Below are 12999 nucleotides of genomic sequence, written 5' to 3'. Positions count from 1 at the left end.
AATTTACTAAATGGAAACAGCATAATTGCCAAAATATTAGTGAACAGAACCTTCAAATACAGGTAACCCTCGTATAACCTGGTAGTTTGGTTCCTTTAAAATGTCACGTTGTGCGAAACTGTGTTATATTGGACTAAGAAAAAGGGGATTATATTCCAAAAGCTAACAAAAATACACCAGTCTAGATTTTGTGTATCTTCTGCTCTCGTTAAAAAATCAGTAATCTGGTTTTGTTAGCTTTCACTTGATAAATCTTCGTGAATTTCATTGTATGGAACTAATCATTTCTTTAATTCAAGAATCTGCATTTAAAAAGTAAGATTCTATTATCTGTTCTACCAGTAATTCTTGAACGTCTTCAGTAATCATATATTTTTTGGGGAGCATCAGCGACTAAGGCCATGTTGCTCTGCATATATTGTCTATAAATTGCACATGTCCCAAGGTTGATTTTCTGTTTTGCTGAGTGAAAAATCTGAGTTTCCGGGAGAAAAAACCATGCTACCTTTGCCCGAGCTCGGCTGACTCAGCCACTTTGTGAAAAAGACCCATAAAAATTCCTCCCATCATCGATGGGATTCGAACTCAGGTCTTTTCCACCCAGTGTGAGGAGGAGGATGATTCTACCAACTGTGCTACTCACGAGGGCTTTAGTAGTCATATCATCAAAACCTTCCCCCTCCTACCGACATAGCAAGTTCTGCTATCGCACCAATTCTATTTTCTGCCTATTCAACCATATTTCCTGAATGAACTGGCTCTGGCCATACATTTTTCCACATGCATTTAATGTTGACTGTTTTATTTCTTTGAGCGATAAAGCTATGACTCTGATACAGTCCAAAATTCAGAAATGGTTCCCTGCTTCCATTACTTCAATAGATTTGGAATCAATTTTTTCCAAAATCCATTGTAATGATTTTGTGATGTAATGAGTTTTAAAGGTGGATATAATGGCTGAATGAAAGAAGTTGTATTAATCTAGTACAACTGTGGTGGAAGAAGTAATAACTTCAACGTTTGGATGGCCTGGCGTGCTATCCAATAGTAATAAAACTTTGAAATCTAGAATTTTGCCCAAGTTCAATAGCACATAACATAACATGGGCATTTCTCAATAATTTTTTTTGACTAGCGGCCAACAGTGGGGATTCAAAAAGAGTGGAAATGTTGAAAAATTACATATAGCATAAGCCCAAAAATACCTTGTTATGCGAGATTTGCCAAAATTCTCTAACCATGTTGTGCAAGGATTGCCGCAATTTATCAATCATGTTAAAGCATTTGTTGAAGTACCATGTTATACGGGGGTTGCCTGCAATGAGAATGTTCTCTGAAATTGTATTATGTGTAACAATAATTCTAAGACACTCTTATATGATATTCTTCCTCATATATACTGTTAAGATGTTCTAACAAATTAAGTGTCAATAGAACAGACCAAGATTTTCAATACATAGTATACCACCTCTAAATGTGAATTAGTGTGGCATAGTATTTGGGGTCAGGCACCACCAGTGGTTTTCCACATCTGTGGCATGTGTAGTGTCTGGTTTCTGTAGTACTGTGTTTTGTTCCATTGTTGTGTCTGGCTACAGGGGCACCTAGTGGGACCCTATGTTGTCTGCCACGACCACTGGGAAGTGAGCCAGGCTGGCCTCTTCCAGGGTCTCTTGGGCTTTCTGGATGTAGACCAAGTTAAAAGAGGGAGGGGGGTAGGTAGCTTGAGAGTGGGATTCATAGTCGGGAGGAAGATAGAAGGTGTCCTTCAGTTGAGGTAGGTAGATAAGCGATGAAGAGTGGATTACTCCCTGTTCTGGGGCCTTCCCAGTAGACAGGGAAAAGTTGATAGAGTTGCAAGGCTAGAGTGTCTGCATAGAGAGGGTCACCATTTGGCAGCTGTTTTCAGTGATTCATCCAAGTGAGTTTCCTTTAATTGTCAGTTTACTGGTTTTGCCACTTGGCTGAGCTGTGGTAGAATTGTCCTCTTGATCTCAAAGGCCGAGAGCTGTTTGTAGGTGTCTTTGTTAGCAAGGAAGTGGTGCGCCTCACTATAAGGGAGAGACAGTAGAGAGGTGAGCGTGTGGATTCTAGGGGTATGGTGGCAGTCGTATAGCATAAGCTCCCAATTTTTGTCTTCTCTGCAAACACAGAGAGGGTTATCATCAATTCCTAGTTCAGTCAACTTGACTTTGAAGGAACCATGGCCAGTTAATATATATGTAAGATGCAAGTTAGGAGCATACCAAGGTGGTGGGTTCGGATAGGTCATTGAGACATCTGGTACAAATCTGTGGGTAACTCGTCCTTTGGTCAAGGCAGTCCAGTCCGATTGGCATCTATGGAGGAGATGGGATACAATGTTTTTCCTTTCCTGTTTCATGTTGTTGGTGAGGTTGAGAACATAGTACATGATTTTTATTGGCAGAGGTTTGAATGTGAATTTCCACATGGAAGATCTTTTTTGAAAAGTTGCATTGTTATTGCAAAATTAGAGTTTTGAAATCACACAATGCACTAATCTTACTAGCCAACTTCAGCGGGACATTCAAAGAGGCATGAAGAAGCAATTAATTGGGATACTTTTAAAGGGAATCACATGATTGTCATAGAACAATGGGACTTCATTGAAATGCAATATTCAGTCCACTTAACTCATAGATGGGACTGAAATATCAGTTCCATCAGCATTTTTGATTGTCAAATAACAAGCCTCAGGGACCAATATACAGTATTATCAGGTAGGTGCTTTGTGGTAACATATTGTCTAGTCTACTTGTGCAGCAGACATTACTCAGAAACTTATTGTGTTATCACGCAATTACATTATGATACAGGCAGACTCTTGTTTTGGTGTTTTCTAAGAACGTATTTCATAGGAACTCCTTGACTTATGTAATAACTTGACTTTATGTAAGTTTTTGCCTGGGTGCAAACTTAAAAAAATTGTGGAAACATTTTTTGCATCCGGTAGGAATAAATAGAGGTATTGTGAAAATATCGTAATGTGAACCCAGTAACACTTTTTTTTTTTTTTTTTTTTTTTGGAAGTCGAAAATTTCACTATATTACTAAGCTATTTATTTCTCTAAAAGGTCATCATATTTGTAATGGAAATTGCACTACCCTTTCATCGTTGTTATCATTATGTTCCCATTATAAGAATCAATTTTAAACAGCTTTGTGATACTTTTCTAAAGCACGTTTCTGGAGGTCACGACCATAAAACAATTTGCACTTTCCGGTTTATTGGACTTTTCTTTTAGTGCATATAATTATAAACGGGTAGTAAACTCGATCTTATTGCATTTGCAATTAAGCTGATAACTGCAATTGTGCGGATTTTTATGCTATTATGGTGAAATGTGTTCCCCTTCACTGAAATCATCAATCATATAAAAAACAAATTTTCAGAAACTTCTCTTTATTCCTATTTACGTATTAGCATTAGTAGAGGCATATGATGCAAGAAAGCAAGCTTATGCAATATCACCCAAAAAAAAAAACCGCTCCCATTTCACCCCTCCATATGTTCCAAATTCCTGTCCAGCTCAGCCTTAAATTTATTTAGGCTATCAACTTCCACAACAAGGGATAGAAGTCTGTTCCACCAACCTGCTGGCTAAAGGCAAATTTCCGAACATCTACCTTACATCTGTCTTTCCTCAATTTGAATTTATGCCCTCTCAGGTGATTATTCTGAGCAAGAGGAAGAATGCCATCAGCATTGAGCATGCTCAAACCATTCAAGGCTTTATACACCTCAATCAGATCACCTCACAGGTGCCTAGTCTCCAGACACTGTAATTTGCAAAACTGAAGCGTTTCTTCGTAAGAGCAGCCCTTTGTTCCATTCACTAATCTTGTTGCCCTTTTCTGTTCTTGTTCCAACAGCTCTACATACTGCTTAAAATGAGGCCTCCAGACCTGTATACAGTACTCAAGGTGTGGCCTGACTATTGCCTTATACAAGGGGATAATCACCTCCTTATCCCTGCTAGAAAAATTCCTGTATATCATTGACAAGACACTGAGCTACTCTTGCAGACTGTCTGCACTGTTCAGAAAACTTCATATCTGCCTGCACAATTACCCCCAGGTCCTTTTCGTTCTCTATCGCTGTCAGTGTAGTACCAGAGTTGATATGTCACTCTGGGATTACTGCTTCCCATGTGTAGTACTTTACACTTGTCAATGTTAAACTTCATTTGCCACCTCTCAGCCCACCTGTTCAACTTTTCTAGATCTTGTTGCAGCAGCATACTGTTATTAGTGTCCTTAACAACCCTGCCAACCTTCGTATTGTCTGCAAACTTGGACATTAAGCTTGATATACCATCATCAATATCATTTATAAATACAGGAAACAACAACGGACCCAACTCTGAACCCTGAGGGACTCCACTAATAACATTAGTCCACGATGAGCAGTGTCCATTGATTACCACTCTCTGTCTTCTCCCACTCAACCATCCCTTTATCCCTAGCAGCAATTTGTCTTCCATGTGCAACAGTAGCAAAAGCCTTTCTAAGATCCAAATATATGATATCAAAGTTATTCCCTGCATCCAGTTCCTTTGTGACCGCACCATAGTATCCAATCAAATTGGTCAGGCAAGACTTTCCCTTAACAAAACCATGCTATGTCCGAGCTATAACTGAAGTCTTGTCTAGATGATCCTGCAGTGCTTCTTTAACCAGTGCCTCCATTAATTTTCCTGGAACAGAAGTTAAACTAACAGGTCTATAATTACTTATGTCGCCCTTTGATCCTCCTTTGTGAATTGGGGTCACATTTGTACAATGATGAAGGGAAAGTGACCAACGAAAAGTGCAAGTGGTGGTAGTGCCAGAAAATGAAACAAAATTGATTTAGAAATGAAGATGAAAATGATTAAGAAGAAGTATGAAGCTGAACAAAGTTTGTCATCTGTTGCAAGGGGATTAGGTCTTGCTGCTTCAACAGTGAATACTATTTTAAAGGACAGTGCATGTATAAAAGAACATGTGAAAGGATCAATGCACTTAAGATCATCAGTGATCACAAAACAGTGTTCAGGTGCTATATCAAAGATGGAACAGCTGTTAATAATATGGATGGAAAATCAGATTCAGAAGCAAGTGACCGTGAGTCCAATGGCCATACAAGCAAAAGCAAGAAGTATTTATGAAGATATTAAGGATAAGTACGGTGAACCCCAAGCCAAGTTCGTAGCAAGCAGTGGGTAGTTTAATAGGTTCAAGCATCACGCTGGTTTCCACCAGCGTGATGCTTGAACCAATGTTAAAGTATGCTGTGAAGTCGCCAGTGCCAATTCTGCAGCTGCAGAGAAATTTTGTGATGTGTTGAAAAAAATTATTGATGAAGGTGGCTATTCAACGCAGCAAATTTTTAACATTGATGAGACTGCTCTGTGTTGGAAAAAAATGCCGGATCAAACATACAATGCCAGGTTTCAAGGCATCAAAATATAGAGCCATGCTCTTGCTTGGGGCAAATGCAACGGGAGATTACAGATTAAAACCACTGCTTGTGTACCATTCTGGAAATCCTCATGTATTTAAGGGCATCAATAAAGCCACCCTACCCGTGCATTTCTGATCGAACCAGAGAGCATGGATAACAGTATCTCTCTTTGAGGATTTGTTTAAATGCAAAATATAGAGCAATGCTCTTGCTTGGGGCAAATGCAACGGGAGATTACAGATTAAAACCACTGCTTGTGTACCATTCTGGAAATCCTCATGCATTTAAGGGCATCAATAAAGCCACCCTACCCGTGCATTTCTGATCGAACCAGAGAGCATGGATAACAGTATCTCTCTTTGAGGATTTGTTTAAATGCTGCTTCATTCCCGAGGTTGAAAAATATTGTGAAGACAATGATGTTCCTTTCAAAATTTTGCTTCTATTAGAAAATGCTTCTGGACATCCTACTCATCTAGATGATTTCAGTTTGAATGGAGAGTCATATTTCTACTGCCAAACATGAGTTCACTCATCCAACCTATGGATCAGGGTGTTATTTTAAAAGCATACTATTTACACACATTTGCTCAGACATTGTCTGCAGTAGATGATGAGAAAACTTTTACGTTAAGATACTTTCGGAAATCTTACAATATTTACCGTGCCATCTTAAACATTAATAAGGCCTGGGCTTAAATTACTAAAAGTTGTTTGAATGGTCCACGGTATGTAAAAGGCTTTGAAGGATTTGAAAAAGATGAATCATATGAAGAGGTTACAGATAAGATTGTAAAGGTTGCAGAGCAACTTCAGTTGGAGGTTGAAGCCAAAGACATGGAGGAGTTAATACAGGAAGAAGGAATTATCTAACAAAGAACTTATTGACTTGCAGGCAGCGATAGTGAAAGAAGAAAATGCTGACGAAACTCAAGATGAACCAAATAAGGAGCCGAGACGCTTTGAAAAAAAATGCCAGATCGAACATACATTGCCAAAGAGGAAAATACAATGCCAGGTTTCAAGAAATCAAAAGATAGGGCCACGCTCTTGCTAGAGAGATAGAAATGGCGAGGTTTGAGAAGATGGATCCTGACAGAAAATGATTCCTAAAAGTTAACAGAGGGGTGAATGATATGCTTGCTACAAAGAAATCTACGATGAAAAGAAAAAAGCCACTGTCCAATTATCCATTAATATGTTCTTTCATAAGGTTGAGCGGCCAACCCCTTCTTAATCTCCACAGCCCTCAGTGGCATACTTATCAGCAGACCTCTGCAGTGGCGTACTTATCAGCTGAAGACGTTGATTGTGGCAACGATGCTCAAGAGGTAAAACTTACTGACGTTAAGCCTGTCTCCTCTCTTTTTTTGTAATTTTATAATTTTGAAATTTTTTTTAAATTGCACACTTTTGTAATTTTTCCTGCACATGGGATAAAAAATTGAATAAATACAATAAATAATTCTATTTACATGTTCGTTGAACATTTTTCTTTTTTGATTCAATCAATTCAGTGAGCACAGTTGCGAGTGCTGCACGAGCATGGGGGAAGTTCCGACTTACGTAGCACGTTCAGCGGAACACAACCCTTGTGTAAGTCGGAAAGTTCCTGTATAGGGATACTCCTGCTTACATTCAGGCGCGCGGGTGCATAAGTACACGTGCCTTGAGTGACCGGGGTTCGAGCCCATGACTGCTGAATACGGTGCTGTTTCTTGTATTCTATCTATCTTGTGAACTCCTCTGACCATTTGGTCGTCCCGGAGTATAAACAGAAAATTTATTTATTTATTTACTATGGATTGTTGTATGTTCAGAGAGGCACTGATTCTATATGAACTGTGACTGTTTCTATTTGGGTTACGTTATATTTATAATGCATTATAAATATTGCGGTTTGAGTTCCACATTATAACTAAGTGAAGATGGGAATATCCTTTCTTCTCACAAGGATTAAAAGCATTATTACAAGGTAACATTTATAGATATCCCTATTTAGCTGTTGAAATGTTCATGTGTTCTGATTATGTGTTGTGTAGAAATAAAGTACTGAGAAATATCAGGTATCCAGAGGATTTATTTCTGTTAGGTATCCTCAGTGACTTATGAATATTTATTTCTGAACCATTTACCATAACATAAAAATATTGTTCTCTTGTTTTCCTCACATGAAAGGCAATTATTAGTAAAAACTATAATAAAACAGTTTCAAACATAAACAGGTTCTTTGAAAATGAGTGTACCACTAAAAGTAAAATCCAAAAATCATTTATTACTGCAACTATTCTATAGTGACTGGAAAGGAGTTAAATGGAAGTTTTGACTTACAAGTAACATTAAATTCCATTTAAATAAGTTAGACATGACAACTTTTGAAGGTTAATAAATAAGTTTTAGTAATTAGGAGCATGCTAGTTAACAGTTTATCATTACCTTTGTGTCTAATATAAGTTTACAAAAGCAAAATAAGACTGTGGTGGTCACCAGATTAATACAAAATCAAAATTTATTCTCATCTCATATCTAATTTAACAGGAGAGACTGCTTCTACAGGGATGGGATACACTTAAATAGAAAGGGAGCAAGAATGTTTGCTGATGCTATCGAGGCAGTGTTAGGTGGGTCGGAAAACTGCTAGATTGGGGGGACACAAGGACTAATAGATTAACAGTAGCCACTGGCAGAGGAGAAAGTGATTCTTGCACTGCTTCTATTGGAATGAGCAGCAGCCTGGAAAATAAGATGCAGGATATTTCAGAGACAGCTGGGAGTCATTACAGTACAAATAAACACATGGGTTGTGTTAGGGTGGCTAAGAGGAAGAGCAGGTGCATGTATACTTGTGTGTACACCAATGCTAGGAGTTTAGTAAATAAATTTGATGAATTTGAGGTATTGCTCAAAACATCAAAGGCAGATATTGTTGGGATTTCAGAGACGTAGTGTTACACAGATATAAGGAATGCAGAACTGGAATTTGGGGAGTACAATGTCTACAGAAAGGATAGACAGGATAGGAAGGGAGGAGGGGTTATGCTATTGGTTAAGAAACACATAAAATCCAAGGAAGTGAAGCCAGTCGACATCGCTGGACAGTGAAGTGTCGAGTCAGTTTGGTGTGACATAAGCATTGGGAGATTAAAATTGAGAGTAGGAGTGTGCTATAGGCCTAATGACTCTGATGAGTATAATAAGAAACTGTACGGAGGAATAGAGTGGGCTAGTAAATCAGAGAGTCTTATAATGGGGAATTTTAATTTCCCAAATATTGACTGGAATTTGGGGGCTGGTCACTCACACACTAGCAAGGCTTTTGTGCATTTATTGGATGATTGTTTTCTACATCAGCATGTTCGGGAGGCAACTAGAGGGAATAATACTCTTCATTTGATTATCAGTAGTGATTCTTCCTGCATTAAGAATCTGCAGATAAATGAACCACTAGGTGGCAGTGATCACAGTGTTCTGAAGTGGGAGTTACTCAAAGAGGTAACTACCATTAGGGGTAAAGGGAAGGGGTATTGCTTTCTTAAAGGCGACTACGATGGACTGAGACTGTATTTAAATTCTATACAGGGGGATCAACTGATGATGTTACCAAAAGCAAATTCAAAATGGGAAGCATTCAAAGAACTTATCTTGGAAGCTACTAGGCTTTACATACCAACTAAGAAATATTGTTCAAGGTTTAGGCCTAAATGGATGTCAGATGAACTAATGAGGCATATGGCAGAGAAGAAAAATGCATGGGGTACATACAAATTAACACGTGACACAGAAGCCTATGATAGATACAAGTTGATCTGTAACCAAGTTACAAAGGAGGTTAGACAGGTGAAGGCAGATTACGAGAGATCCTTGGCAAGGGATGCGAAGAAAAACAGCAAAGAGTTCTTTACTTATGTAAACTCTAGAAGGAAAGGGATGAATCAGATCGGTCCACTTGATATCGATGGGTCAACTGTTGATGACCCTGTTCAGGTAGCTAACAAACTAAATGAATATTTTGCATCGACATTCACGCATGAGGAGTTATTCAGCGAAGGGAATGCCGGAGGTGTATTCAACTCTAGCAGTAAGCTACAGAATCTTGTAATAACTGAGAGTAAAGTGGAGGAGAAATTGTTGAAGATAAACACAAGAAAGGCACCTGGGGTGGATGGGATCTATCCAGTTATATTAAAGGAGGCAGCAAAGGAAGTAAGCAAAGCCTTAGCCATAATTATGAGAGCTTCCTTGGACTCAGGGGAAGTACCCATGGACTGGAGATGTGCAAATGTGACCCCAATTCACAAGCAGGATCAAAGGCTGACACAAGTAATTATAGACCTGTGAGTTTAACTTCTGTTCCCGGAAAATTAATGGAGGCACTGGTTAAAGAAGCACTGCAGGATCATCTAGACAAGACTTCAGTTATAGCTCGGACACAGCATGGTTTTGTTAAGGGGAAGTCTTGCCTGACCAATTTGATTGTATACTATGATGCAGTCACAAAAGAACTGGATGCAGGGAATAACTTTGATATTATATACTTGGATCTTAGAAAGGCTTTTGATACTGTTGCACATGGAAGACTGCTGCACAAATTGGAGCAGTGTGGCATTGGAGGCAAATTGCTGCTATGGATAAAGGGGTGGTTGAGGGGGAGAAGACAGAGAGTGGTAATCAATGGACACTGCTCATCGTGGACTAATGTTATTAGTGGAGTCCCTCAGTGTTCAGTATTGGGTCCTTTATTGTTTTCTGTATTTATAAATGATATTGATGATGGTATATCAAGCTTAATGTCCAAGTTTGCGGATGATACGAAGGTTGGCAGGGTTGTCAAGGACACTAATGACACTATGCTGCTGCAACAGGATCTGGAAAGGTTGAGCAGATGGGCTGAGAGGTGGCAAATGAAGTTTAACATTGACAAATGTAAAGTACTACATATGGGAAACAGCAACCCCAGAGCAACGTATCAACTCTCTGGTACTACACTGACAGTGGTAGAGAATGAAAGGGACCTGGGGGTGGTTGTGCAGGCAGATATGAAGTTCTCTGAACAGTGCAGACAGGCTGCAAGAGTAGCTCATAGTGTATTGTCAATGATATATAGGAATTTTTCTACCAGGGATAAGGAGGTGATTATTCCCTTGTATAAGGCAATGGTCAGGCCACACCTAGAGTACTGTATACAGGCCTGGAGGCCTCATTTCAAGAAGGATGTAGAGCTGCTGGAACGAGTAAAGAGAAGGGCAACAAGATTAGTGAATGGAACAAAGGGGTGCTCTTACGAAGAAAGGCTTAAGTTTTGCGAATTACAGTGTCTGGAGACTAGGCACCAGCGGGGTGATCTGATAGAGGTGTACAAAGCCTTGAATGGTTTGAGCATGCTCAATGCTGATGGGATTCTTCCTCTTGCTCAGAATAATCACCTGAGAGGGCATAAATTCAAATTGAGGAAAGACAGATGTAGGATAGATGTGCGGAAATTTGCCTTTAGCCAGCGGGTGGTTGGTTGGTGGAACAGACTTCCATCCCTTGTCGTGGAAGTTGATAGCCTAAATAAGTTTAAGGCTCAGCTGGACAGGTATTTCGAACGAACAGAGGGGTGAAGTGGAAGTGGTTATTTTTTATTTATTTATTTTACTTTATTTTATTTATTTATTTTTTTTTGGCTGATGCTGCATAAGCTTGCTTTCTTGCATCAAATGCCTCTACTAATGCTAATAATATTTTTCTTTTTTTTTTTTTTTTTATTACCAATACGAAGTTTTAGCTGCAAAGTTAAATTCCTTCCTTCAGTACTAGAAAATTGGGAATACTTTGAATTTAAATGTTTGTATTATCTCTTAACAGCAAAATGTACTTTTCTGTACATGCTAAGTTTATTATATGGGCCACCAGTCCATTAAATTTCTTGTTTCTGACTTCTGTTCAATTGCTTGTATATCATTAATAAAAATTTATCCATATTTTTGTTAAAAACAATAGCTGCAGATAATGTTCTTTAAGAGTTGGACTGCCCATTTTGTTCCACTGTTCAGAATTGTTGATGTAATCTTTAAACAAAACACAAATATAACAGAATCAAACTAGAAAATAACTCATCAGATACTGTAATTTGATGTAAAGAAAACTAAATTCTTGTCACTATCTCTTCTGATTATATCAATCACATTAATAATAATGAAAACCAGAACTAAATACATAAATACCACACTCTCATTAACTGTTAAATATTAACCCCGGCGGCTCACATCTGGAGAGTATGGGCTTCGCACACCCAGGGTCCTGAGCTGGATATCATTTTGACTCTCTCTCTCTCTCTCTCTCTCTCTCTCTCTCTCTCTCTCTCTCTCTCTCTCTCTCTCAGGGTAACTCAGGAATTTTGTTTTTTTTCCTGGTGCAGCATAAGCCTCAGGCTTCCTTGCACCATATGGCTATTAATAATAATAATAATTACTTAAATTCATAAATTCATCCACTCTGTTTCTTCTGTAACTTAATATTGTTGCCATCTAAATTCACAGTGGTGAAAATTCAAAACATTAACTTCACTGCCCTTCATTATGATGGTAAAAATGTGTATTATATGCATTGCAAGGGAATTATGATGATAGAAAATTACCTTCTTATGCCAAGATAAATTAATATAATCATGTTAAATCATTTCTCTTAGCTTATTCAATGCTTACATTTAAGAAAGTTATTTTACTCGGATATGATGAAACCAGTAATTCACATCAAATAGAGAAATACAAGTAAGAGTACAACAGAGTGTTGATAACACATTTTAGTTCATTTATTTGATTTTCTTTTTTAAAAATTCTGTGTCACAGTTCTGAAAAGGATAATAGGAGTTCCTTTTTGAAAAAAAATAGATGAGAGGGCAAGCACTGTCCATTTCACATATTTAACTTTAACTTTCAGGTTAGAACTACTGGAGCCATAGATGCTCTTACTCATCAGCCTATTAAAGGAAGGAAGAGGGGTGGTGGAATACGTTTTGGAGAAATGGAACGGGATTCTCTTTTGGCTCATGGAACTTCATTTCTTCTTCATGACAGGCTTTTTAATTGTTCTGACAAATCACAGGTATGTTTTCATTTTTTTTCATAAAAAATAGTTGAAGTAGGACACTTTAAAGGTAACTCATCAGTGCTCTGTTGAATATATTTATTTTGATATTTTTGTGACTGAAATTAGTAATGTACCTTATATATTGTGGTGTGTTTATAATTTTTTGCTTTCAATAACTGTTAATAAAGATCCAAATGCTGCAACACCATATTTTTGTAAGACTCTGAAAGGAATTGCTACATGCAATTTCCCTATGAACAATGACTTCACTGCTTGTGAAACCTGTGGCATGTATTCCATGGCCACTCTTATAGGTAATTGTAATTCAACTGATGATTCTTTTTTATGTTCCTATTGTGAAAACTTGGTGCATTACTAAGGAAATTTAATTCATCAAAGAAATGAGTAAATGCTCGAGAGAGAGAGAAATAAAATGGGGGTTTTTCAGACACTTGGGGATC

At 38.1% G+C, this 12999-nt stretch overlaps 1 protein-coding gene across 2 annotated transcripts in view; it reads left to right on the top strand.

Moving 5' to 3' along the window:
- Positions 1-12999, top strand: part of Polr1B (RNA polymerase I subunit Rpl135) — a 332313-nt gene that overhangs the window by 305632 nt on the left and 13682 nt on the right. For both annotated transcript variants that reach the window (XM_090381414.1, XM_090381406.1), the window contains one exon: positions 12389-12553. In XM_090381414.1, the coding sequence (XP_090237540.1) occupies positions 12389-12553 (165 nt within the window). The remainder of the gene's footprint in view (positions 1-12388; positions 12554-12999) is intronic.

Source organism: Mastigoproctus giganteus, chromosome 1 (assembly GCF_048544385.1).
Source record: "Mastigoproctus giganteus isolate SK-2022 chromosome 1, ASM4854438v1, whole genome shotgun sequence".
NCBI lineage: Eukaryota > Metazoa > Arthropoda > Arachnida > Uropygi > Thelyphonidae > Mastigoproctus > Mastigoproctus giganteus.
Note: the sequence above shows the minus strand (reverse complement) of the source record. Positions and strands in the feature narration are given on the sequence as shown.